The following is a 27,115-nucleotide window of genomic DNA, read 5'->3' as shown; positions in this document are numbered from 1 at the left end:
TGCCATTTCACACGACTTGACATTTTAGGCACAATCCCTCACGATCGCAGGCTTCGCCCGTGTCAAGCTGTGGGATGCCTTTTCCTTCTGTTGGATATTGGTTCTTCGCAGATTGTCAGAGCCAAACTGCTTGCTGCCCGAGCATTGCTGGCATGTAAAATTTCCCTGCGGTGTGTGTTTCTGGGACAGATGCCCACGAGTGTGATCACCGAGCCCAAGGCTGTGACTTGTCTCTGGTACCCACTGCCCTCTGGCCCGATGCTCTGGTCCATGACGCTCTGGGGGCCGGGGGTGGACACTCCCCTGCGTGAGACTCCCGTCATCCTCAGTGTTCCCGGACCCGGCCTAAAGCTGGGCCCTGTTGGTGTTCTCACTTGCACTTGACTAACCAAAAAGCATGAATCTTCCCCACAAGTTTGGTTATTATTTATGTTTACCCTCCCGTGGCCCATCAGCTGTGTCCGCTGGCCCTCGTGCGGAAACCCAGAGGGAGGCGTTCTAAGGGAGGCTGTCAGTCTGTGTTGGAAGTGGCTGGAGCCGTCAGCAGGGACCTGTCTATTCCAGGGATAACGGTCTCAGTGTGGGCTGGGCGCCGTGATCAGCACTTTGCAGATGTGTTAGCCCATTGTGCAGATGGAAAACTGAAGGCTTAGTGACTGTGCTGGGTCACAGGGCTGATGGATAGCAAAGTGGGCTTCCAGGTCTGCTTGACTCAGAACAGGGGAGAGCGTCTCTCACTCGGCCCCTTGTTTCTGAGCCGAGTCTGCCTGTCTGCTTCCAGGGAGCAGAGCGTGAGGTTCCGCCTCAGCCGGACCGGGCTCCTCCTCGCCCTTCCCGCAGAGCTCTGCCGGCCGGCCCACCTCTCTGAGACGGAGGAGGCGGGAGAGCAGCCGGAGGGTTGTCAGGGTGAGGGCGGTTCCTGCAGGGACTGTGTGGCCAAGGTCTGGCGGAGGCGGGGCAGGTCGCAGGGCGCTGGGGCTGTGACTCGTGTCCCTTTGGATTCCTCGAGTCAGGGACGGCCCAAGGACAGCCCTGAACTGACCTCCTCACCCTAAAGCGCCTGATCTCCCCTCACTGCTCACCTGCTCTCGGCCTCGCAGTGACAAAACGGTGTCACCCACTCATTCTACAGGTTTTAGTTAGCGCCTCCTGCATGCCTGGCCGGGGCGGGGGGTCAGCCCTTGCTCCCCCCGGCTGGTGGGAGCCCTCTCCCCACCTGGGGCCCCGCCTCTGTCACTCCCATTGATGCCAAGAGGCAGTGCACGTGGAAAGTTCTTCGGTGTGATTACCAGCATCAGATGATTTTCGAGGATAAGCAGCGGCTGTCTTCAGGCCAGGAAAATGTAAGCGAGTAGTTTCCAGTGGCCTCTCAGCAGGTGACGCTGTCGGGGCAGATCCGGGTCCCCAGACCTCCTGTGGCCTGGAGACAGGTGTTTGTGCTGCGCAGACACCACTCACTCAGGGGGCTCCTTGTGCATCAGAGACCCTCTCGCTGGCTGGGGATTCCTGGGCCCCACAGCCCGCCGAGTGGTCGGGTCCCAGCGGTGCCTGGTGACACGGAGGAGTGCGAGGTGCGGCCCGTGGTTTCTGGGGAGCTGTGCTGGGAGTGGGCTGAGCGTGGCGCCTCCCTGAGCGCCAGCCAAGGCAGCACGAAGCCCTCCTGCCACGGCCCCATCATCGGTGTGACGGGGAGGCCACCGCTCGTAACCCAGGGGGATGTGGAGCAGCTGCTACAGCAGCCGAGTCTCGGAGACCGGGGGAAGCTTATGGGTACAGATGAGAGCCACACACCGAGCTGAACGGTGTTCAATGGGCCGAGGCTGGTCTTCAACATAGAAACAAGGAAACTGTCTAAGGAGAAGGAGAGGGGTTTCTCTCTTACAGTTTGGTTGCCCAGCAGGCAGCACAGGGCACTGGGGAGAGGGAGCCCGGGGCTGGACGTCAGCAGGTGAAAGAAGGGGAGGAGGGTGCTAGTGCTCCAGCTCCCGCCCCTCCCGTGCCCACTGAGTGCCCGCAGCCCAGTCAGTTCACAGCAGGGGAGCAGGGTGCAGTATCCCAGCCTAAGTTCAGCTGCCGTGAGGTCTGGCCCTCCTGCACCTGCCCAACATGTTCCCTGGGACCGTGGGGTAAGACTTAAACACGGACAGCACCGGGGAGTGAGCCCCGAGGCCTTAGGGAGAGAAGGCACCCCTATTCACTACAGGAGACCCCATGGAAACCCCAATTAAGGTGGGAGCTATAGGTCAGCTGGGCGTCCTGCAGGCTGGGGTCGTCCTGGGGCGGCAGGTTATCTTCAGCGGCACAGCAGGTGCCATAACTGGAGCATGCGCCTCTATTTTTGGCTCCGTCTCTGCGCCAAGCTTTGTTTGCCTGGCGGGAGGTGGGCCTGCTCCCGGAGCCATCAGTCTTCCTGAGGATGCGGTGTGGCTGCGGGGTCAGCCTCCTGTCCAGGAGGGGGCGCTGGTCCCGTGGGTGTCCTCACAGCCCAGCATTGCTCACGCGCTTCCTCTCCACCCTCTATGTGGCTGGCGGTTTGACAATGTGCCCCGGCCTCCTAGCCAGCGGGGGTCCTGGTGCGTGTTCCGCCACAGGGGATGCCCTCTAGGTTCGCGTTTGAGGGATGAGGTTTTGGCCCCTGCAGCTCTGGTGGAATGGAAGCCAGACCCCGTTTTTACATCTAGGTACCCATCCCTGAGGCTCCCCTTGTCCTGTTGACAGCTGCCCTCGTGAGGATGAACCCCTGCGCCCCTCTCCTGGGAGAATCCCATGTGGTCACAGGGTGCCCGCTGCCCTCCACACCCCTGTGCTGGTCACAGGGAGAGAGGAGGGGCCGTGGGCCACAGAGGGTCATGAAGACCAAGATGATGCTGGTATTCCGGCTTGTGTTTTCCACCTGCCTGCCAGGTTTTCACAATTTATTATTTATCACCATCTGATTTTCCACCAGATTAGATCCTAACATGCCTTCCAGCGCCCCCCAGTGGTGCCCAAGTCCTGTTACGGGGCCTGTGACTGTGTTATGTTTTGGGGCAAAGGGACCTTGAAGGTGTGATGAAGTTAAGGATCTTGAGACGGGGAGATTATCCGGGTGGGCCCCACATAATCACAAAGGTCCTTGTAAGAGGGAGGCAGGCAGGTCAGAGTCAGAGGGAGATATTGGGAGATACTTCTCTGCTAGCTTTTAGGAGGGAGGAAGGAATTCTGTGCCAAAAGCCAAGGAAGGCAGGCACCTCCACACCCGGGCAGCCCGGGGGCCCCTCCTGAGAGCTGCTGAGTGCGCTAAATCCTGGCCTTGGAGGGGAGGGGCCCCTTTGTGCCTGGAATTGGCTCTGTCTGCACCCCGGTTCCAGCTGCTGCTATTCCTGCGTTAACAGAGCTGCAAAATCTCTGTAGGGCTTTACCTCCGGCAATAGCTCGGCGTCTGCCGTGTTGCAGTTCTTGGTTCCTCTCAGATGTTCACTGCCGCTGAATTTTATTCCCAGTGGGAAGTGGGAACAGAGAGTCTATTTGGGTGATAAAAGCTCTAAATCCCCAAGGCCATAAGCTTGAGAACAGCAGGCCTTAGCAGCTTCATACGTACAAGCCTGTTCCTTGCTTTGCACTGAATCTGCCACCCAGGGCGTCCCCATCAGCGGGGACAGTGGGCAGTGGAAGCTGAGGAGCTAGTTCCTGGCCCATGTGGGCACCTGCAGGTTTGCCCCTCCGAAAGCCCAGCTCATCCAGTGCCGTCCACTCTCTCCTCCAGCTTGAGGGCGGTCACACGAAGTCCTTCTGCTTGCATCTCTGAGTTCCATCCATTTGCCAGTGTGGGTTTGCTCCTTCTAAGTGTGCAGTGCATGCTGGCCCCACCCCTGCTCTATTGGGCCCACGTCACTGGCTGACGGCACTGCCACCTGCTCGGGGCATGCTCAGGGCAGTGACTCAACCGTGGCCACCCACACACATCCTGCCCTCTGCGGGGAGAAGTCTATTCTTTCACAGCAGGCACCTTTTAAAGAAATGGTCGGATCTTGGGTTTCAGATTTCCTTTGTCTAAAAAAGGTTTCTTGCTGAGGATTTCCGAAACGAGGCACTTCAGACCCTGAGCAGCCCCGGCTCTGCCCCCACAGCCCGGGGCAGCCTCCTGCTGTCCCCGTGCTCTGCACTAAAGCAGCAGCAGGGCCCAGACCACCTTCCCACGGGACCCCCCGAGGCCCCACAGCTCTGGGACCACTTGGCTGCAGTGGGCCAGGACCTAGGGCACCCCAGACTCCCAGGAAAGGGTGCTTGAGGGCACTGGGCAGCTGAGAGGCGGTGGGGAGGTGAGCATCCACCTGGCGGGCGAGGCCTGGCAGCCTGGTGTGAAGGAAGCGGCTTTGGAGGCAGCCGACTAGCTGGTGGCCCGGGGCGTGACTTCACTTCTTTGGGCCTCAGTTACCTCTTCGGTCCCCCTTTACATCCCTTCCCACTACCCAAGAGGGCCTGTGCCCTCCCGGGAAGGCTGGGGACACCTCACCCTCGGGGGGGGGGGGACTGGCACCATCTAGGGCACTCCTCCCTCGAGCCGGGCAGGCCCCTCATGCTGTCAGGATCGGTGATCACCATGGCAACTGTCTCTCTGCAGATGACTCTGGGGACGACGACGACGAGACTCCCTCCCCAGCGGACAAGAGCGAGCTCCAGGGCACCATCAAGAGCCTCTCCCTGAAGCTCGATGACCTCAGCACCTGCAACGACCTCCTGGCCAAGCACGGCGCCGCGCTGACGCGCTCCCTGAACGAGCTGGACGGCCTGCGGATCCCCTACGACAGCAGCGAGAAGCTGAAGGCCGTCAACGAGCGGGCCACCCTCTTCCGCATCACGACCAATGCTATGATCAACGTGAGTGTCCCCCCCTCCCCCCCATCCTGGCCGGGGGGGGGGGGGGGGCCCCCCCAGAGGGCGCTGGGCGAGGCCTCCTTTTGTCTGGTGGAAACCTGGGAGGAGTCAGAAAGGAGAGGCTACACCGAGGGGGTGGCCCAGGCCCAGGGAACATGGTCCAGGCAGGCCATCGGGCTGCCCAGAGGCAGTGGGCAGTCCTGGTGCCAGGAGAGCCCCAGGTGGGGTCCAGCCTCCAGAGCCGGGGGGTGGGGGGGGTGGGGGGCGGAGCCGGGGAAGGGGGGCGGAGCAGGGGCGGAGTCAGGACCAGGCTCTCTGCCAGACACCAGGAGACCCAAGGTGGGGAAGATGGAGGCTGGAGTCCACCTCGGGCCAAGATCCCGGTGAGGCTGAGGTGGACTGGGCCTGGGGGGCTCGTGGCACCCTGGGTGGCACCCTGCTCCCGCCACCCTGCTCAGGCCTGGGGCTGAGGAGGTACCCCTTTCCCAGAAACAGCCCCCGGGGCCTGGAGCTCAGCAGTGAGGACACCACGTGCTCAGGGAGTGGTTGGGCCGCAGCCCTGGGGCTGCCTGTGCCGGCCCTGCTGTCAGTCTGCACCTCAGTTTCCCTGTGACCACGCTCTCAGCCCGCGGGATCCTCACTGCCCAGCTCTGGGGGCCCAGGCCCCGCATTCCCTGCGCACGGATTAAAATTTAATCACTCAACAGTGCATTCCTGTTTCCCCATCCACCCAGGAGCCCTCCCTCCCCCCCCCCCCCCCCCCCGCCCCCGGCGGAGGCCACTCTGTCTTGACTGTCTTGAGTAAGCAGTTTTGGATTTCCCCAGATAATGAGCCTCTCAGCTGGCGGCGCTAGCAGCTTTGCCAGGCACCAAGCAGCGTGCCGTCTGAGTGCAGAATGAGCGGTCCGGGAGGAACATAGACCCCGGGGGTGGAGGTGACGCCCGCTTTCAGCTCCGGCACCAGGAGTCAGAGGAGGGGTAAGGGGGTTGGGCTCTGCCATCTGCTGGTGTGGGCCTCTCCCCATCCAGCTCCCTGGATATCAAGGTGCACGCACAGTGAGGTGCTGGCCTGAGAGGCCGTGCTGGTGTCCGCTCCCACTGAGCTGGGTCATGCACGTAGGAAAGAGACTGTCGCCACCCAGAGCCCACAGGCACCCATCCTCCAGAGGGCCCGGGCAGGCGGCCACACACACACACACACACACACACACACACACACATGTCCCCCACCCCCACTACTGCTGACCATCACCCTGTCTGTGCTCCCCGTCCCATGGGCTTTTTACTGAAGCACCTTGGCAGGCCCTCCCTGCAAGGACAGGGCAGTCTCCCTCCGACCCCTGCAGCCTGGAGCGTCCGTGCCTGGCACCGTGCCCAGCAGGGGGAGCCTCAGAGAGCGCGGTTGTGAAAGCCGCAGGAGCAAATGAATGAGCCGCTTAGTGTCTGGCAAATTCCCTTGCGGGTGATTTTGTCAGTCTGATCAAAGGCAGCCCAGCGGCTCCCTGGCTGGATTACTGTTTGGGTAACTGCACATCAGCCTGTCTCTAGGAGGACACTCCCAGCACCAGAAATGACTGGTCTGAGCCTGAGCCTGAACCGCCGTGACCTATGCACACACACCGCTGGCCTGGGTGTGGGGACCGGGAGCCTGGGAGCCGGGACGTGCTGATGTGGTAGCATTGGGCCAGTCATGTGGTTTAGGTGAAGATTGATGGAATGGATACATTGCCATCACGTGCTTTGGGTATTTTTTTTTTTAAGTGAAAAAAGTAAATTCAAGTGTTACCTCTTTTCCCTGTAACTTCATCTCTGGTGAAGCAGTGCCCTGGCTTGGAGGACAGGCCTCCGGGACGGTGGGGGACCTTCCTTCCCGTCACTGTGCTTTTCACATCAGCCACATGAAGTCACCATCCTTTGTGCTCTTTAGGTGCCCCCTGAGGCCCAGAGCACTCACTTTGCCCGAGGGTCACAGCCCTGGGTCCCCGGGTGATCCCCAGGGGCTGTGCTCAAAGCCCGGGGCTCCGTCACCTGTCACCAGGCCTGGCACACAGGTCCTGGGTGGCCTGGGCTCCCCATGGCTTGCCCTTTTCTGGCCTGTGGGCCCTGCCTGGTCATTCTGGGGCCAGCCTGCCCTGGGGCGGTGTGACTGTCCCCCAGCCCCCGCCATGGGCTTGTGGAGGCAGGTTCTGAGGCCGGGGCTGAGCCCGGCCAGGGAAGTGCTGCTTCTGTGACTTTCACTTCCACTTCCCTGCAGCCTGCGCCCTGGGACCTCCTTAAGCCGCTCACCACCCCTCCTCCTCCTCCTCCTCTCAGCCGGAAGGCACTGAGGTGGTGGTGGCTCCCACGGTGCTGGGCCCCTCACCGGGCTGGCTGCAGGTTCATCCCCCCAGTTGCTCCTCCGGCCCCGGCCCCGGCCCCGGCCCCGGAGGTGGGGCTGAGCGAGGCAGACTGCTCCCGCCCCGGCCCCACAGCTGAGCTGGAAGTCGGCCCCTCCAGCCACATGACCCCGTGACTTCAGGTCAGCATGCGGCAGCTGGTGGACACGGGCATGGGAGGCCCTCCGTGGTCCAGCCAGGCCGTAACCATGGAGACAATGGGGTGTGCTGGAGGTTAGAGGACCTTAGGAGGGAACAACAGGCTGGTGGGATGGAACCAGAGGTCATGAAGCAGCTTGGGGGGGGGGGGGGAGGCTAGAGGGAGGGGGGGAGGAAGAGCCTGAACCAGGCAGGCTGGGGTGACTTGGAGGCAAGCCTGGGAAACAGGAACCCGGTCAGGAGACTGAGCATGTGGCCTGAGGGTGCTCTGCCTTTAGCAAAGCTGGAAGCCGGGCTATTGTGAGGCAGAGGCAGAGGCAGGTAACGGGCCCACCTGGAGGTGCCTAAGGGTGAGGCAGCTTGGCTGGGGAAAGGGCTGGAGAAGCTGCGGCTGCTGCTGGAAAGGCCTGCAGGTGGGGGTCTAGGCAGCTGGGAAGAGGGGGAGACCTACTCTTGACCCCCACCCGACCCACACATGCTGGTCGGCCCCACAGGCTGGGCTGGATGCAGGCGGCCTTTCCCAGGTTTGTGCAGCCAGCTGGTGAGTGAAGGCCTGAGGCCAAGGACCGTCCAGGTGCCCAGTGGGGGAGAAAGCAGCAGCGGTGCAGGCTAACGGGGAGGTGGCCACCAGGCCCACCCCAAGGGCCCGATGCCGCCCACACATCCCCGAGGAAGGCCCGGGAGGGTCACACTCCGGTGTGTGCAGCAGGGCTAGGTGGCCGGGCCAGGGTGCAGGTCCTGACAGCAGGGACTCGGGAAAGTCTGGGCCGGAGTGGCTCCCAGCACAGCCAGGCTGGGAGGGGGCCGCAGAGCCAAGTGCAGGGGGGAGGCAGAGGCCGGGGGCGGGGGAGGTACAGGCCAGAGTGGGACACCGGGCTGAGAGGGGCGGGTGAGGGCAGGTGCAGAGGCAGCAATTCAGAGCCAAGGCTCAGGCCCGGGGCATCCGAGGAATCCAGACCCAGGTCAGCAGGCGCTGTTGGCTGCTAGATACACCGAGGCTTCTCCCGTTTGGAGACCACGTGGGGCCCCTTGCGCCCAGCCAAGCGGAGCAGAGAGCCCGAGAGCCCCAGGGCCCCACCTCGTCCTTCCGGGGCCCGTGGGAAGGTTCCTGCCCAGCTGACCACTCTCTGCTGCCGCAGAACTTGCCCACTGGGTCCCAGGGAGAGGAGTAAAAATAGATTCTAGAACTGTCTAAACTCAGTGGGCAAACTGGTGGCCAGATGGTGCTGGATCCTGTGTGCGAGTGAGCTCTTTGAATGTGGGAAAGGCTATTTTAGAGTTTGGATCCCAGTGGAAGTTGCCTGCTGGTGCCAGGATTGAGTCCTCGGTGGTGGGAAGGGCAGGCTGGCCCCTGCGAGCACCGGGCACCTGCGCTGAGTGCCACGTGCGTGGGCACAGGCAGATGGCCAGCCCGCCCTGGGAGCTCTCGGCCTCGAGGGCCCAGGAGGGCGGTGGATGTACAGGACGGCGGCCTGGCTGGTCCTGACCAGAGGGACCCCATCACAGTTCAGCACTCGCACCCCAGCTTCAGGGCCTCCTCTTGGCCTTGGGGGCCTGAGCTGACCCTGCTTCCGGGAGCGTTGGGTCTCCCTGGCCCTGCTCGCCCGCCCACATTTGGGGAGCGGTGTGGTCACCATCAGGATCAGGAACACACAGCGATTAGCTTGTCCTCCTCCCTCCTGGGCTCAGCTCACCCAGCGTGGCCGGCCGTCTCCTCGGTGGCAGCTTCAGCCCCTCCCCTCTCAGGCCAGGCTCTGGGGAGACCCGGCCCCAGTGCTGCTGAGCAGGGCCCGCCCGTGTGGGGCCCGCCTTTCTGACCCGGGCTCTTGGTTCTCACTCCCGCCCACCCCAGGGGTAGGAGCCCACAGCTCTTATCGCAGGGACCTCTCTGTAGCCTTAGGGGCGGGAAGAAGGCGAGCACCCTGACGGTCATAGAGTCGAGCCCTGGGTTTCAGCTGTCTGTCCCCTGAGGACTCCAAGGCCGAGGTCACAGTCCTGTGAGGGGCCCGGATGCTGGGCCCCTTATTCTGCCTACTCCCTGCCCCATGCATGGTTCAGAAGCAGTGTGGTGTGGGCAGGGCCAGGCAGGAGCCCTCTGACAGTTGTGGCAGAGACTCAGGGGACATGTGACTGTGGGTTCAGAGCCTGGACCAGCCAGGCCTTCCCTGGATCCCCAGCAGCCCCTCTGCCGGGCCCCAGCCTAATCCAGCTTAGTGGGCAAACAGCAGTGCACAGCCCAACTCAGCATTCCCGGGCGGGGCAGGGCCAGGCCGGCGCCTGCCTCTGTGCTGAGGCCAGGATGGGCGCAGGGTGGCAGTGTGAGAGGAAGCCCTGGGCGTTGGGGACGGACACAGGTAGGTGCACTGGGCTCTCCACAGCCCCAGGGGCTGGAGCAGCTCAACAGTACCCCCCCCCCCCCCACCGCCCCAGTGCAGCGGTGACGGCCCTGGTCCGGCTCTGTGAGCCTTAGACACTGTGGGGCAGCCCAGCCCTGCCCCCCTGGAGGCCGCTGTGGCGTTCCAATCTGTATCCAGCCCGAACGAGACCACAGCTGTCCTGGGCGTCTCACTCCTGCCCCCTGCTCCTCACCAGCCTGTCCTGCGGCGGCAGCGAGGTGGCAGTCACCACGGCAGGCAGTGTCCCCAGCAGCAGGGACAGGTGCTGGAGGCAGGCAGGGCTGAGTCCTGGTGCTTAAACAGGGTCACTCCCTGACATCATCGCTCGTGACCCTCTCCGCAACCCCGCTGTGTGAGCTCCGAGCTCAGCGCACTGTCTGTGGGATGTGGTGGGGGTCCCTGTAACCGCCTCCCACGACCCTCTTCCACCTGCCGGTGCGGACCCAGCCAGGAGGTCCTTCTAGCTGGGGTGGGGTCACTGGGTCTGCATGGCGGGGAAGGGATGGGGACTGGGGGCGAGGGGGGCGGCCGCTGCAGGACCCAGGGGATAAAGGCGTGGCTCAACCGGGGGCAGGGAGCCAGGCCTCCCTCCAGGGTGCCCACATTGCAGGGGTCTGGGAGTGCCCTCCACCGGAGCAGGGCGCCCTCTAGACCCATTATTTGCAAACTCAAAATAGCCCCCGACCTGTGAGGACCCGGCCCGGCCGCAGGCTCTCCTGCGCCCAGAGCCGGTCAGCGTAAGGAGATTGCTTTCCTTCCCCGAGGCCTCCGCCCAGCCGGTGCCCGGACACCTGCCGGGTAAATCCCGGCCTCCGGAGAAGCGGGTTATGGGGGCTTAGGGGTGACCTCTCGGAGGGCGGGGAGCCCTGGACCTGAAGGGGCCCCGGGGTCTTGCAGAGGAGCCGCTGGGACTGAGCCTCTGGTTCCTGGGACGATCCCTCCGCCCCCCGAGGATGCTGCGGGAGCCGGAGCGCAGGGTCTGGCGGACACCGTTCTCAGGGGGCGCCGCCGGGAGGGGCCGCCACCGCAGCAGGGCCCCGGGGCAGCCCAGGAGGCAGCAGAGGTGCGAGGGGCAGACGGGCCCGTCCTCGCTGCCCGCGGGCGACGGGGACGGCTCACACGCTGCGCCTCAGGCCTGCAGGGACTTCCTGGCCCTCGCGGAGGCACACAGCCGGAAATGGCAGCGGGCGCTGCAGTATGAGCAGGAGCAGCGCGCCCGCCTGGAGACGACCATCGAGCAGCTGGCCAAGCAGCACAACAGCCTCGAGCGGGCCTTCCGCAACAGCCTGTCCGGCCGCGCCCCGGACCCCAGCAGGAGCTTCAGCCACGGTGAGCGCCGGGCCCCCCCCAGCCCCGTGCCCGCTGGGCTCGCCCGGGCCTCTGGCCGGCCTCTCCCCGGCCGTGTCCGTGCGGCCATCACCTGGCAGCGGTCTCCCTGTCCTGGGTTCAGTGACCACTCTGGCCCCTCGGTGCCAGGGCTGCAGGCGGCCGCCTGAGGCCAGGAGTCCCGGGAGGGGCAGAGAGGGCAGCTAGGCCGCCCGGGCTGACCAGCATGTGGAAGGATGGGAGGGGGCGGGGGGCTCTGGAAGGCAGGCGGCTTCTGAGCCGGAGCAGTGACGGGCAAGCGCTTTCCGGAGAGCGGAGGGAGGGCAGCCGCGGCCAGGTTCATGGGGACCAGGCGCCCAAGTTGGGAGGGCTGGGGGTCGGGGGGGGGGGTAGGGGGGGCAGGATCAGAGCTTGGGGTGCGGTGTCCTGCGGGCCCTGTGCCCCTCGGGGGGGTGAGACCAGGGCGGGGAGGCGAAGCTGTGAGGCTGCGAATGACGCAGCAGCTCCGCGCCCCTAGGGAGCGTCTTGTCGTCCAAGGGAGAGGACAGCGAGGAAGATGAGGACACGGAGTATTTTGACGCCATGGAAGACTCCGCCGCCTTCATCACTGTGATCTCCGAGGCCAAGGAGGACAGGTGGGCTCTCCGGCCGCTGCTTTCAGGCCGCTGCCGGATGGCACTGCGGCTTAGACTGGTTCTGTGCTCCTTCAATCAGAAAGGCCCCCGTTGGTATCAGGGCTTCGCTTTCAGTGGGCACAGAGGGCAGGCACTCGCTGGCTGGACCCAGTTCCGGCCTGGGGAGGGCGCCCCCCGGCCTCGCCTGGTCCTGGGCCGGCCAGGCGCCTCGGGAGGGCTTTGCTGAGCATCTGCTGCCTCAGCCTCAGAGCGGGAGCCCTCCACATCCCGCCCGGGGTCCCGCGCGCCCCCCCCCCCACCTGAGCATCCTGAACTGAGAGGCGCCCCATGGGAAGGAAGCCCTGGCGGACTGCCCCTCAGATCTCCCTGGAGGGGCTGCAGAGGTGGCGGCCAGTCCCGGGAGGCCTCGGGATTTGTCAGTAACCTCCTCCCATCGTGTTTCCTGCAGGAAAACTGAGTGCGGCACCACAGGCCCTGAGGACTGGACCCCGGCGGACGATGTGAGTGAGGGGAGGCTGGGAGGGGGGCCGAGGGCGGGCGGCCCCGGGGCCTGCTGCCTCCGGTCCCGCCAGCAGCTGGTCCTCAGATTCCCCGGGTCAGAGGTGAGGGCGAGGCCCGGGGGGCCCTGTGCTCTGGCCGCTGATGCGCACTCTGCTTCTCCGGCAGGTCCTGGATGGTGCCTCACTCATGCCCACGGGCCCCCCCAAAGTGAAGAGGCGTGCCCGCATCCCCGACAAGCCCAACTACAGCCTTAACCTCTGGAGCATCATGAAGAACTGCATCGGCCGCGAGCTCTCCAAGATCCCCATGCCGGTAGGCGCAGACCCGGGAGCAGCGCTGTCCTGTCATCGCCGCCATCCCGCAGCAGAGGGAGGGCCTCGGGGATCAGACTCGGGGCCCCCGGTGTCGCTGCACCTGATGGGCCTTACGATGTCCTGACCTGTCGGCGGGCCTGGCAGGCTTGGGCTGTGAGTGTGGAGGTAGCTCTCCTGTGCCAGGAGCTGTCCCTGGCCCTGCCTCCAGCGAGGTCACACCGCAGGCTCAGGGCTCGGGCTGGCACCCCAGACAAGTCCCTTCACATCTCCAGCCTCCGTGTCCATATCTGCAAAGGGGGGAACACCAGCACCCCCTTCTGAGTGTCAGTAAGACCCTGCCCACCCAGGTCACAGCCCAGCACCACGGCGGGCGGTGCTCTCAGCAGGAAACTCGCAGAACGGCTCAACAGCTCAGAATCTGAGCGAGACCAGACCAGCTTTGTCCCTCCCTCCCTCGTTCCCGGGGCTGTGAACAGGCCCTGCCATGCTGGGGGGAGAGTGACAGAGTCAGGCGTGGTGCGGGCCGAGGAGGAAACGAAGGGGGGTGCGGGGGGCGAGCAGGTGGGCCTGGTGTCGGACGGTCGTCAGAGGCCCTCCCTGAGGTGCCGTCTGAGAAAGGCCAGGGCGCTCTGCTGGGAGCCGCCGGCTCAGCTGGGCCCCGGTGACCCCCGGTGACCTCTGCCCCCCGCAGGTCAACTTCAACGAGCCCCTGTCCATGCTGCAGCGGCTGACGGAGGACCTGGAGTACCACCACCTGCTGGACAAGGCGGCGCTCTGCAGCTGCTCGGTGGAGCAGATGTGCCTGGTGGCCGCCTTCTCCGTGTCCTCCTACTCCACCACCGTGCACCGCATCGCCAAGCCCTTCAACCCCATGCTCGGGGAGACCTTCGAGCTGGACCGCCTGGAGGACATGGGCCTGCGCTCGCTCTGCGAGCAGGTGCGGCCGCTCCCGCCGGGCCTCCTGCGGGGAGTGGGGAGGTTAGCTGGGAAGTGGGCCCCGAAGCCCTGGTGGAGAGGACCGCCTTCCCTTACCGACCACAGGCTCTGCCCTCCCCCCACTTCGCAGCCTGAGAGGCGGGGGGACCCCCAGCCCCGGGCTCAGTCACAGGCTGCACCTGCCGCCACGTCCTGGCCTTCCCCTCGGAGCCCGGTCCTCCTGGGCGTCCGCTGCCCCGGAGGCCTGCGGTCGGGGCCGCAGACGGTTCTTCCTGGGACAGGACCGCTGTGTCCGGTGCGGGGGGGCCCGGGGAGACAGGCCTCACGCGCTGCGGTCTGTCTCAGGTGAGCCACCACCCTCCCTCCGCCGCGCACCACGTGTTCTCCAAGAACGGCTGGAGCCTCTGGCAGGAGATCACCATCTCCAGCAAGTTCCGGGGGAAGTACCTGTCCATCATGCCGCTGGGTGAGCGGGCCGGGCAGAGACTCCGGCCGAGGGGAGGGTTTCCCTGCGGAAGGCTCCCGGGGGCCTCCCCGGCCGGGTCCCTTCCCGTCTGTGTGACTGCGGCTCCCAGGACCCTGGGGTTGTGGGGCTCAGCCCGGGAGCCGTGACCTCCGACCCTGATGCCGCCTCCAGGTGCCATCCACTTAGAATTCCAGGCCAGTGGGAACCACTATGTGTGGAGGAAAAGCACCTCCACGGTGCACAACATCATCGTGGGCAAGCTCTGGATCGACCAGGTCACTCGGGCGCCCTGGGAGCGGGGGCTGGCCGGGCCTGGGGGGCGGCCGCTGACACTGCCTCTCCCCCCAGTCCGGGGACATTGAGATCGTGAACCACAAGACCAAGGACCGGTGCCAGCTCAAGTTCCTGCCCTACAGCTACTTCTCCAAAGAGGTGGCCCGGAAGGTAAGCAGGGCCACCTCCCAGCCTGGCGGGCCGGCCCGAGGCCTGTGCCCACGCTGACCCCCCGCGCCCGCAGGTGACGGGCGTGGTGAGCGACGGCCAGGGCAAGGCCCACTACGTGCTGTCGGGCTCGTGGGACGAGCAGATGGAGTACGCCAAGGTCATGCACAGCAGCCCCAGCAGCCCCCGCTCGGACGGCAAGCACAAGACCGTGTACCAGACGCTGCCGGCCAAGCCGCTGTGGAGGAAGTACCCGCTGCCGTGAGTGGGCACAGGGGCACGAGGGCACGAGGGCGGCACAGACAGCGCGGCCCGGGCAGAGTCTGTCCTCTCCTCTCGGCGGCTCTGAGGCCCCTCCCACCGGGTCCTTCGTGCTTCCCTCTCCCTTCCCACCGGAATCGGATTCCGATGAGACCTGTCATCTCGGGGGCCCTCTGGGAATCACACAGCCAGAGGTCACACACGTCCGGACCCTCCGGGCCGCCTGAGGGTCTTCAGGAAGTTTCCTTCCGTTCACGCCTCTGACTGACTGCATCGCAGTTACATTTCGTTTGCATTTTGCACCCCATGTTGTGATTTGTGTGCATTCACTGCTCTCTAGGGTCAGCGAGTTTGTTTTTCATACGTGCATCTTAGATCTTCCATCTGGGACCGGTTTCCTTCGGCCAGAGGCACGACCTTCAGTGCAGCTCTGCTGGCGCTGGGTTAATGTTTTCAGGGTAATGAAGAAAAGAAATAGTGGTACATTTTCTGTTCAGCCGAGCTAGCATCAAATCTGAGGGCATGGCCAGCATGTCCCCGGGGACAGCAGGGCAGGTCTGATGCCCCCAGACCGCAGAGAACAGGTGCGGGGGCAGCACCTTAAAGGGGGAGAAAGCCATCCAGCGGGTGCTGCAGTGTGTCCCCAGACAGAGCGGGGGACCCCGTGGTCCAGCACGAAATGTAGACGAGTAACCGGGCTGGGGTCGGGGAGACGGAGAAGGAAGTGAAGGAGCAGGTGATGCTAACAGAGATCCAGAACGTGATGTGAGAGAGAACGACATCATGGAAACGCTAACCGATCTATAACGATAAAAGCATCCCATGCTAAGCGGATGGAGCAGCCGGGGCGGACAGTGGACGGGGAGATGGGCGGGGCCCCGGGTCCGGCGCCCGGGCGGGCGGAGGGGCCCCGGGCACATGCTGCCCTCCTGCCCCCGCAGGGAGAACGCCGAGAACATGTACTACTTCTCGGAGCTGGCCCTGACCCTCAACGAGCACGAGGAGGGCGTGGCGCCCACGGACAGCCGGCTGCGGCCGGACCAGCGGCTGATGGAGAAGGGGCAGTGGGACGAGGCCAACACGGAGAAGCAGCGGCTGGAGGAGAAGCAGCGCCTGTCCCGGCGCCGGCGGGCCGAGGCCTGCGCCCGGGGCTGCAGCATGGAGGACGGTGAGGGCTGAGGCGGGAGGGGAGGGGGAGGGAGGGCGGTGAGGGCTGAGGCGGCCGGAAGGGGCACCAGGGGGGAGGGAGGGGGCCTGGGAGCAGGTTCCCTGCGGACACAGGGGAGGCTGCCTGCCCACCGCCCTGTGCCCACCGCCCGCCCTGTGCCCGCCCTGTGCCCGCCCTGCAGAGAAGGAGACGGAGGCGCACACGCCGCTGTGGTTCGAGCGGAGGCTGGACCCGCTGACCGGGGAGACGGCCTGCATGTACAAGGGCGGCTACTGGGAGGCCAAGGAGAAGCAGGACTGGCACATGTGCCCCAACATCTTCTGAGCGCCCCTGCCGGCTCCTCCCACCAGGCCCGCCGCCTGGCCCCTCCCTGAACGCCCTCAATGTAGAGCTTACGGCCCCGCCCCTCCTCTTTCTTTCCTTTTTTTTTTTTTTTAACAAAACATTTTGGGGCGCCCCCCTGGGACCGGCTCCCAGTCACACTCAGGCAGCTGCCCGGCCGGACCTGCCACCAGCCCCCCGGAGGCCCCGCCCCAGGAGCCGCTTCTGACTTTTTAGAAAAACAACCTCCACTCTTTCCAGCCAAGACACTTAGTAGACAGCTGGCAAGAGCCCCTTCTTTCTAAGACACCGGAAGCCAGGCAGACCCTAGTCTGGACACTGCAGCTCACACAGAGACCCCCGCAGCCTGGAGGAGGCCGGGAGGGCCGCTGGGCCGGGGAGCACTGCTGTCTCAGCCGTCCGCGGGGGCGGGCACTGCGGCCCGTGTGGATCGGAGCGCACTGGCCTCGGCCTCGCCACGCAGGGGCTGCTGCCCGGCCCGGGCCAGGCCCCGTCAGCAATAAGAACCAACCTCCGATCAGCCTGGGGGGCGCCCTGGGCATGAGCCCTGGCATCTGGGTGCCCCGTCACAGCACCCCTCCTCTTCCTGGCCGGATTTATTTATGTAATGTATAAATCTATATAAAATAGCTATTTTGCTTACATTTCCATGGTATCTGGGAGGAGGAGACGATGAAGACGGGGCGCTCCTGTCTGAGTGTGGCCCTCCTGCCGCTGAGCCTGCCCTCTCCTGGACCCTTTGGCCCCCCCCCCAACCCTTCCCCCCCAACCCTTCTCCCCCCCACCCTCCCCACTCGGTGTGGGCCTGCACACTCACCACAGGCCTTTTTCCTCCGGGACTGGCTTGGTTTTTAAAAGGGAAAAAGGTGAAAACACCGACTTGTGAAATGCCTTAGGGTCCCCCCAGGCGGGCGGTGCTGTGGGAGCCCCTCTGACTGGCAATAAACACCTCGGATTGGAGTCTCCGAGTCTGTCCCTGGGTGGAGCAGAGACCTAACAGCCCCACAGGCCTGGGGCGGGCGCGGGCTTTGGTCCCCCTGAGCAGGCAGCAGGAGGCTGCGGGAGGGGAGGGGAGGGGAGGGGAGGGGAGGGGAGGGGAGGGGAGGGGAGGGGAGGGGAGGAGACCTATGGGATGGGGTCCGGAGCAGAGGCGTTTTAGGAAGCCCTGTAAGGGCAGAGGCAGCATCCGGGGTTGCTTTACCTGGGATGAGTGGGATGAGTGGGACCAGGCCCCGCAGGGAAGGCCCTCCCCGGTGAGCCACACGGCTGTCTGACAACGTGCCCTGGCAGCTTCCGTGGCCCAGGTTGCCAAGCAACCCAGGTCACTAGTCCGAGGCCTGGGCAGCTGGTCTGGCTCTGTGGTCCTCTTCCCAAAGCCACCGCTGCCGGTGAGGGGACAGGGTGGGGCCAGCACCGAACTCTCACCACGTCCCACACCCAGGCTGCCCCGCGCGGCCTTCCTCCCCGGACCGGGCTTCCCGGGGAGGCCGGTCTGGTGAGACCCGCAGCCTGGGGTGGGGTGGGGGCCGCTGTCCCCGGACAGAGGGCAATGGGGCAGGGGTCGGGGGGAGGCGACCCAGGACGGACCCAATCTACGGTCAGCACAGTCCGGGTCAGAATTACATTAGTATTTTTTTAAACGTGACAAGCTGGTCGTGAGATGTACGTGGGAGAGCAACTGCACACACACCGCTAAGGCGATTCTTAACAAGAGGGGCCAGGCGGGGGCGGGTGGGACTGGACTGGCAGACACCCAGACATGCAGGGACCCCCTCCCCCAGCTTCCTCTTCCTCCACAGCACCCTGGCACAGCTGGCACCCTGGCACAGCTGGCACAGCATGGGTGCTGGTGCTGACCGTGAGCTGGAGACAGGAAGTGACCCCGCAGCGCCCAGGGCCTGGCACAGGGCAGCTGCTCCTCCAGCCGGGAGCCCAGCGGGAGCCGGGCCGAGGCGACACCGGGCAGCTGGGACAGAACCGGGAGGCCGAACCCAGGGGCCGGGAAACCCCTGCTTCCCCACAGCAGTAAGCTTCATGGCCTCGAATGCCCAGCCCAAAGTGCGGCATCCAAAAGGAGGGGTCCCCCCCACAGGAAGCTGGTCCCCCAAAAAACTATGCCTTCAATATAATGGTGAATCCAAAATTAAATACAAGGAAAATGGTTTGTTTTAATAAATGTTAGTCCTAAGCAGAGGAGAAGAAAATCCCCTAAGAACATGTAATCAGGAGTGGGCCCCCCAGAGTTACCGGCTAACACATGTCTGAGAACTCATGAAAAACAGTCACTCCCAGCAGATCCTAATCACAGCAAATAAACAGACACCCACAGCTAGATACAATGCAGTGAAATCGCAAGGCCCTTAAACACCAAAATGCCAAAATCTCACAAGCAGCTAGAGAGGGAGGGGAAAGATGACCTTCACAGAGCAGAGGCTGAGCGCTGACCCCCGAGGAGAGGAGGGAATGAAGTGACATCTCCAGTGAGATCCCTCTCAGGAGCCAAAGGGAAGCAAAGACATTAACAAAAACGCAGGAAAATAAGAGTCTGTGCAATTAGACTTTGACGTGTTAAATGTTATGTAAGCCATCAGACAGTCATCACCAAAGGATGATACTAAATTTCAAAAAAAACGGGAAAAACACTGTGAGGGAGAACACGTGTATCTAAAAGAAGGCAGGAAAGGAGCGGAAAAGGAATGCACATAAAGTGGATTAAACATTACAAAATACAAGGATAGCAATAAGTCAATAATCAGTCATCACACAAAATATATGTGCTCCAAGTAAAAACAACATATGGAGTAAAAACATAATCCAGCTATATGCTGTTTGCAAGGACACACCTAAACCATAAATGCAAGCACACTGGGAGATACCGCAGGTTCAGGTCCAGACCAGATCGACAGAACAAGGATCACCACAGAGGGAATCACACAGGTTTTGGGTTCTCAGCGCCTATACAGATACAGGTTGTCCACACTATCCTGCCGACTATTAAGAGCATTCCATCTAGAAAATGTACACATCTCTAAAAAATACTCTCTTGCTAAAAACTGCTAAGTGTCATCTGAGCCTTCAGCTAGTGTATTCTTTTTCTGGAGGAGGGTCTTGATGAAACCGCGGTCCTGTGAAGTGCGATAAAGCCAAGTGTAAGAAAACGGGGTACAGGTGCCTGCCTGTGTACAGACAAGACTTCAAGGCAAAACACAGTACTAGATGCCAATTCCCAGAAAGAAAAGCAGTCCCTTTATAACAATCAAAAGTAAAATTCATAAAGCTCTCAAACTCTGAGGCACCCAACAGCACCTCCACTGGTGTGAAGTGGATGGTCACAGGAGAAACAGGTGAATCCACAACCCCAGCGGGAGATTCTAACTATCTCTCCCAGCAATGAGAGCTCAGAGACAAAAATGTCAGCAAGCTTTCAAACAACACAATTTACAAATTTGACATTATGAGAACAGCGTGACACCTACCTGCAGAGCATGTTTCTTAAACACACGTGGAGCGTTGGTGAATATTAGTCGCATATTTGGGCTGGTCACAGAGCCCCAGCAAATTTTAAAACACTGGTAAACAGACCGCATTCTCAGAACACAATGCAGACATTTTAAAATCAGTAACATGCAGATAAGTAGGAAGAAAACAGTTTTCTTGTACTAAGAAATACAATTTTAAATAACTCATGTATCAAAGAAGAAAACAAATCAGAAAATACAGTTAAAAATTAAGGCCAGCTGGTGTGGCTCTGTGGGTTGAGCATCATCAGGAGGCCAGCAGTTCAATTCCCGGTCAGGGCACACCCCCACTAGGGGGAGAGCAGGAGGCAGCCGATAGATGTTTCTCTCTCATTGATGTTTCTACCGTATCTCTTTCCCTCTCCCTTCCTCTCTTTTTAAAAGCAATAAAAACATATTCTTAAAAAATTAAAATACTTATAGCAAAACTTGTAGGATATGAGTACTTAGAGGGACATTTATAGCATTAAAAGCTCACATTGTAAAAGAAGAAAGGCTAAAAAAAAATGAGCTAACCATCTCATTTGGGTAAGAAAATAAACATCAGGATAAATTCAAAGGAAGTCAAGAAAGGAAATAAAGATCAGAAGTTAATAAATGAGAAAACAAACATAATAGAGAAAACCAAGAAAGCTGAGGTTGATTCTTATAAAAACTAAAATTGACCAACTTTATTGATCAGCAAGACAGAGAAGGGGGAGGAAGAGAAGGAAAGAGGGAGGGAATGAATGAACCAAAAAACAGTATCTGAAATGAAAAGAGGAAATTAATACAGATGCTGCCAACATTTTAAAACAAAGATATTATTAACTTTGTGACAACCTTATTTGAAAACTGAGCCAAAAATCCTACAACTAATGTAACTTAAAACTGACAACACACACACACACACACACACATGCACACACACACATACACACACACAAAAACCTAAACAGAATTATAACCATTTTTAAAATTTAAATCGGTGAAAAATCTTCCCTCACACATATGCACACAAAACTCCAGACACTGATTACCAAGAAATAACCAATCTTACAGAAGCTGTCAAACCCTCCGGCCTCACGAGGTTTACCATGGCCACAGAAGAGGTGGCACACGTGTACAATGGCACATCACTCAGCCGTAAAGAAAAGAATGAAATCTTACCATTTGAGGCATGGATGGACTTAGGTCTTAGGCTAAGTGAAATAAGTCAGAGGAAAATAAATACCATGCGATTTCACCCGTATGTGGAATCTAAAGGACAAAATAAACAGAAACAGACTGATATAGTGAACAAGCTAATGGTTGCCATAGGGGAGTGGGGCTAGAGGACTGAGTGAAAGAGATTAAGAAGTATAACTTGGTAGTTACAAAACAGTCACAGGGTCCTAACCGGTTTGGCTCAGTGGATAGAGCATTGGCCTGCGGACTGAAGGGTCCCGGGTTCGATTCCAGTCAAGGGCATGTACCTTGATTGCGGGCACATCCCCAGTGGGGGATGTGCAGGAGGCAGCTGATTGATGTTTCTCTCTCATCAATGTTTCTCTTTCTCTCCCTTCTTCTCTGTAAAAAAATCAATAATATATACATATATATATTTAAAAGTCTCAGGGATGTAAAGTACAGCACAGGGAATATAGTCAATAATATTGTAGTAACTATGCATGGTGCCAGGTGGGTACTAAATTTATGGAGGGATCGATTCATAAATTACAGAAATGACTAGCCAGTATGCTGTACACGGGAAGCTAACGTAAACTAATATTGAATGTCAACTGTAATTGGAAAAATGAAATGTAAAAACCAGAAGGAAACTACTTCCACACTTTAAAGGCCATTTGCCAAAACCAACAGCCGACACCCTGCTCAGCTGTTAACAGGTGAATTCCATCCACAACACACGTGGCTTTCAACCCACCTCGGAAACAAGACGGGGATAACTGTTTAATTGCCAGCAAACTAGCAACTAAAGTGGTATCCTGGCAAACAGGCAGGCTGTATCTGCAAACCACAGGCTTATTTTTTAAAAACTATCCAAGTTGATCAGATAGGAAGTAGGTTATATTAAACCATTAGCTTTTTTTCTATATTAACCATCAGGAATAGAGATGGGGAAAATATCCCATTCACAATAACAAAAACCATAAAATAGGAGTTAAGTTTAATTAGAAAATTATAGAACCCATATAAAAAAAAAGTAAAAAAATCTTTATGGAGGATCTAATAGAAACTTAACAAATGGAGACCATTTTTTATCGTCTGGGGAGCTTCAGGATCATAAAAATGTCAACGCTCCCAAAATTTACATCTAAACTTAATGCAATTGTTTAAATCCCAATAGAATTTTTGGTTTTGGCAAGAATGGGAGAGAACTGAATAAAGTGATTTTAAATTTCATGTGAGAGAATACATTCTAAGAATAGCCTGGAAAAGCATTTTTCAAAGAAACATAGGAGACTGACCCATCTAGATGCTCAGGGTGCCCAAAATTCCAGTTTCGGCTAGAATCCCACCCCTTCTGTTGGAATCGCCTAATAACCGGATGCCTCCATTGGCCTAAAGGGCATCTTAAACCCAACAGGTCCAAAACCACACGGAGTGACCAGGGCAGTTCATTTCACACATGAAGCTGGCGCAAGTGGATTTCCATTTTGGGGGGAAAAACACAAAGCCTGGCCCCTGCCTTACCTGCTTGTCCTAAATACATCCCACAGGGAGCACTGGCGCAACATTCTGAAAACATTGCAACAAAACGTAAGAATGTTTCAGGCTGGCGGCGGGCAGGGCTTTTAAAAGCATGAAAGGAAACCTTCAAAACCCCCAAAACCCCCAAACCGGTGACCTTTCCAGAAACACCAGTCATCAAGCCAAGAATCAGCCAAAAAGGAGCCAAAGTTGTGAAACCGGAGGCCTCGGTGCAGAGAGGCCGCAGCCGTGCCTTCAGGAAACTGACCTGGGGACGCGCTGGCAGCCTCCTCCCGGGTCTTCCGCCCGCAGGTGTCGGGGCGCCGAGGACATCCGCCGGAAGGATTTCTGCCCCGACCCCCAAAAGTTGGAAAACAACCCGGGGAAAAGGCTTCATCTGCGCTCGGGCTTAACTCCAGAGGGGAGATTCCCCCCTTTCCTGCTTGGGGTGTGAGCCGGCCCTTACCCCTGGGCCAGGCCATCCTCCCCGGGGCGCTGGGACCCCTCCATGGGGCCCTGTGTCCGCCCCGCACACCCGCTCAGCTCACCTCGCTCTCCCCGCAGCAGCGCGGGGCGAGGACGCCGCCCCTCAACCAGCGCCACGTGGGTGGCTCCGATACTCCTAGGGCGCATGCGCGGGACGCAGCTGCGCGTGCTTGCGTGCGTGCGTGCGTGCGTGGCAGGCACACTGCACAGGCGCCACTGATTGTGCAGTCACCTCCTGGGTCCGCAGAAGGCCGGCGCCCCGTAGGGCTGAACATTGGCTCCCCTCACAGTCTCTGAAGGTGGCCAGGCCTGGCCGGTGAAGCCAGCCCTCAGGCTCAGGGTTCTGACCCGGATTTAGCAGGAGGAACGCGGAACTCTCCTCCTGACAACATGGCTGTCCAGCCAGTGCAGGCCCAGGCCGGCTGGCAGCCGCTGGGTCTGTGTCGGGGCACCGCGGAGAGGAGTGAGAGCCCAGGGCTTCACCAGAGGGAAATGGCCGCAGGGAAGGAGGGCAAATTCAGCCTGTGGCTTAGAGCGGCCTCAGCTTCCCGACCCCTGCAGCTGCCGGGGCAGGAAGTGGGCTGACCCCAGGGAAGCCGCCCCGCAGAGGGGACAAGAGGAGGGCTGTGTCCTCAGACTCTCCCCGGGTTCGGACTCCCTACCCTCCAGAGCCCGAGCAGGGCGTTCCCCAGGCCACCCCGCGGTGCCACAGGCGACCTGCGGCGCAGGCCCCGGAGGCTGGATGCGCCCCTCCCCTGGGGGACACGGAAACCCGCCAAACGGTCACCGGCCAGCAGGATGGCTATGGGGCAGAGGGAGCAGCTGAGCAATGGAGACAGTGAGTCTTGGAGACAAAGACCGGGGGCTGGGAGAGCAAGGGGCCTTGGGTCACTCACTAACCGAACTTCAGTGCCACCATCTCCAGATGACAGTCTGCAGGGGCCTCTGGATCAAGTTCAGGTGGAACTGGCCCCGTGCTGAATAAGCTGGGAAACCACCACCGACTCCTTTGTTTCGAGAAGGAATGGGGAGCAGGCTGGGCAGAGATTTGCCTGAAGCCTTGGGAGTTCAAAAGGAGCCTAGTTGGGCCTGGCACATTCCGAGCTACCAGACTGCAAAGCAGGCCTGGCCACGGGTCGGCTCGTCGGGGAGAGGGACGCGCCTTGCCAGGCCCTTTGTCTGTCCGGTCTATGGTGCTTACTGTGGAAATGGCGCGCCAGCAGAGCTGAGAATGGGCAGAGGGCAGCCTGAGCACGCCCGCCCTGGCCAGCAGCCCTTCATCTGCGGAACCAAGTGCAATGTGGCCTCTTGGTTCCCAAGGAAACCTCCAGGGTTCCATCTCCGACAAAGGCAGCGCCTCCAGGGGACCCGGGGTGTGTTTCCGGAGCTTTGGTGACTGCCAGCAGCTCCCTTCCTGCCTGGCCCGGCTGCAGAACCACCTCCCCCCAGGGGCCAGAGCCAGCGAGGCACCAGCCAGAGCCAAGCCTGGGCTCTCTGCACGTGGCGAGCAAGTCTGAGCTTTGATCATTCGTAAACACTTCCAGGTCCTGGAGCTGCAACCCTCCTGGCCAGCGCACAGGTCTGAGCCTGTGGACCTGGGGACCGACCAATAAGAGCCAGTGCGCAGTGTCATTCCGATGGACGCCAAGGAGAAACCAGTTTTCCTCAGCCTGTTGCTAACCCGTACCTTTTAGTAAACAGAAATGTTGAACCCTGGTCCCGATCTGGCAATAAACACAGTACTGATCCTAAAATGGGGTTTTAATCCTGAATCCATGGGACACTCAGGGGTGGAGGGGGATCACGTAAAGTGATAGTTTCACTGAGGCCTTTGTCCCTGATGTTCACCTGATTTTTAAAAACTGGTTTTAGAGAGAAACGTTGATCTGTGGCCTCCCATACATGCCTGAGTGAGGATCAAACTCACAACCTAGATTATGTGCCCTGACCGGTAATCAAACCCACAACCCTTTGGTGTAATGGTACAGATATTCCAACCCACTGAGCCACACCAGCCAGGGCTTCATCTGATTTTTGTAAACTCTTCTGTAGAGTCCCTAACCCAAAATTCAGAATTACAGCTTGTACCAGAAATACAACTGGACAAGGAAGATGCTCAATCTCAAATTAGTTCAAACCAACTCAAAACCCATCCCTCTCCACCTTTCGGGTCAGTAAAGGAGACTGCAGCATGAAGGCGGTAGATGCAGACGTGTGTGTGGGGGGGAAGTTGAAATTGGAAGTCTTTTCTGGAATGTATCTTAGAGTTTTTAACATATCCACCATCTGACAGCCATTTCTCTCTTTGGAATTTACCCCATATACAGACTGAGGAGTTAATGCACACACACACTCATCACAGCACTTTTCATAAGCGTTGAAGACCGAAATGTTTCTATCTAGGGGACTGTTCAGTGACAGCACATCCACGCCGGCGAAGTGCTGTGTGGCTGTTCAGAATAACACAGACCCAGATGGGCTATTCTGAAGCCTCTTCCGAGACACACCAAGTGGGGAAGGGGGACGGGGCAGGGTGGGCATGTATGCTCAGGACGGGTACGGTCTCCAGGGAGAAGTGGGGATCAGGGTGGAAGGGAACCTTGCTTTTCATGGCCCAACCTTATATACTGTTGAAATGTTTACCATGTGCACGTGTCACTTAAAAAAGCACTGAAGGAAGCTCCCCCTCCATCCCCTACTCCTTAAAACCACGCGCTGCTGCACTCATCCGTCTCCTGCCTTGAACTAAGGAAGGGCCTTCCTGCCAGCCAGACCCCCGCCCCCTCCCACCAGGTCCTCTGCGCTGTATCTTCTCACCACGGACGGCAGCTCTCCTGGGGACGGGCTGCTGGCAGCGGTAGGACGTTAAAGAAATTCCGGTTCTGTGGGTGCTGACGACGAAGACACAGAACAATGAAAATGGTAGGGATGAGCAAGAATCTGAAGACAGTTGAAAGCCATGGTGGTGGGAAGAAAAGGAGGAAGGCACTAGATTTTACTGAGAGAAGAAACAGACTGAGTTCAGGAGGCTCACCAGTAGTTTATAGTATTGCACTTTGATTACAGTGAGTATATAAAAAGCTTGAGTATTACCGGCTAGGAAAAAACAACTTCCTTCCAGATTACAACAGTGGGTTGGGGACAAAATGGACCGAGTGCTGCCTGGGGTGGAGAGAGCACCGGACCAGGGAGGAGTCACCAGCTCAGGAACCCCAGAGCGCTGAGAGAAGCTTCCAAAACCGCCAGGGCCACTCTCGGTGGCATTTCCCCAAACTACCCTCCCCACCAGGGATGTGGTTCGGGGACGCCTCTGGCCACGTGCACAAGCGGATAGACCCCCAGTTCATGGGGCCTGCTTCCCTCCCCAGTGCTTCCCAGTCCGAGACCGCAGGTGGGTAGGTGCCGGTTTGAATCACAGGCCAGTGTGCACGGCCTTCAGAAAACCAAGTCTCCAAATAAAGGGGAGAGAGCGGGGGGGGGGGGGGAGGGAGTGTGGGTGGGAGGAGGAGGTGAAACCGGAACTTTCCCATTAGCTCTTAAAGAGAAAACTCGGCAACTCCTGCCTTTGTACTGGACCTGAGAGGTGCGGAGGGACATGGCTGTACCAGGCTGTGCCTCAACAGAAGGGAAGGCATGGTACACCTCTGGGAACCTGGGCCCACCTCTGTGCCTGTGGGAGAAGTGGGGCTCAGAGACCCCCTTCTGTCCGCCCCATCGCAGGGGCCTTGCCGGGCACGGGGAGGACAGGTGGGGAGGACCCATAAGGGAAAAAGCAGCGACAGGCTCTCTAGACCTGCCCCACCACAGACGGAGGCCCCACCGTCAGTGCCAGGGGCTCCTCCACACACAAGGTCCTTTCCTAAAAGAAACCGAGGAGCTCAAACACTTGGGGTGCCACCCAGGCCAGCAGTCTGCGGTGTCCCGTCTGTCTTCAACTCAAGATACTGAGGCGGGAAACCTCCCTGCCACCTGAGGAGGTCCCTCCAGCAGCGGGAGGGGGGGGAGAGGCTGAATGAGAGGGTCTTTCTTCCCACGCTGGTTAGACAAAGGCACATCCCTGACCTGACAGGAGCCGCCCAGAGCCAAGCCTCCTCCTGATGATGGCCCCTTAGGGGTCCCCTGGACCAGAATCCCTAGGGGGGCATTACTGCGGGGGGTGGGGGGGAGGTCTCTCTCCCTCCTCTGTCCCTCAGGGCTCATCTTCCAGAAGCCAGCCTGCCCGGAGCCTCTCCAGCCTCCGGGTGCTGGGCCTCACATCACCAGA

General features: G+C 60.0%; 1 protein-coding gene across 6 annotated transcripts in view; it reads left to right on the top strand.

The window, feature by feature from the left end:
- OSBP2 (oxysterol binding protein 2) overlaps positions 1-16,270 on the top strand; it is a 46,475-nt gene extending 30,205 nt beyond the window's left edge. For 5 of the 6 annotated variants that reach the window (XM_084867648.1, XM_084867649.1, XM_084867652.1 and 2 more), the window contains 12 exons: positions 4,604-4,860; positions 10,921-11,116; positions 11,631-11,748; positions 12,197-12,248; positions 12,415-12,561; positions 13,255-13,500; positions 13,845-13,965; positions 14,137-14,240; positions 14,314-14,409; positions 14,483-14,667; positions 15,609-15,835; positions 16,017-16,270. In XM_084867648.1, the coding sequence (XP_084723774.1) occupies positions 4,604-4,860; positions 10,921-11,116; positions 11,631-11,748; positions 12,197-12,248; positions 12,415-12,561; positions 13,255-13,500; positions 13,845-13,965; positions 14,137-14,240; positions 14,314-14,409; positions 14,483-14,667; positions 15,609-15,835; positions 16,017-16,159 (1,892 nt within the window). In that variant the 3' untranslated portion in view covers positions 16,160-16,270. Of the gene's footprint in view, positions 1-4,603; positions 4,861-7,185; positions 7,376-10,920; positions 11,117-11,630; positions 11,749-12,196; positions 12,249-12,414; positions 12,562-13,254; positions 13,501-13,844; positions 13,966-14,136; positions 14,241-14,313; positions 14,410-14,482; positions 14,668-15,608; positions 15,836-16,016 lie in introns of those variants that run through there. The other variant, XM_084867653.1, reaches the window with a different exon arrangement.
- Positions 16,271-27,115: the final 10,845 nt, after the last annotated feature.

This window comes from Pipistrellus hanaki (assembly GCF_964339955.1).
Source record: "Pipistrellus hanaki genome assembly, chromosome: 19".
Classification (NCBI taxonomy): domain Eukaryota; kingdom Metazoa; phylum Chordata; class Mammalia; order Chiroptera; family Vespertilionidae; genus Pipistrellus; species Pipistrellus hanaki.
The sequence above is the reverse complement of the archived record's forward strand: the minus strand, read 5'-3'. Positions and strand labels throughout refer to the sequence as shown.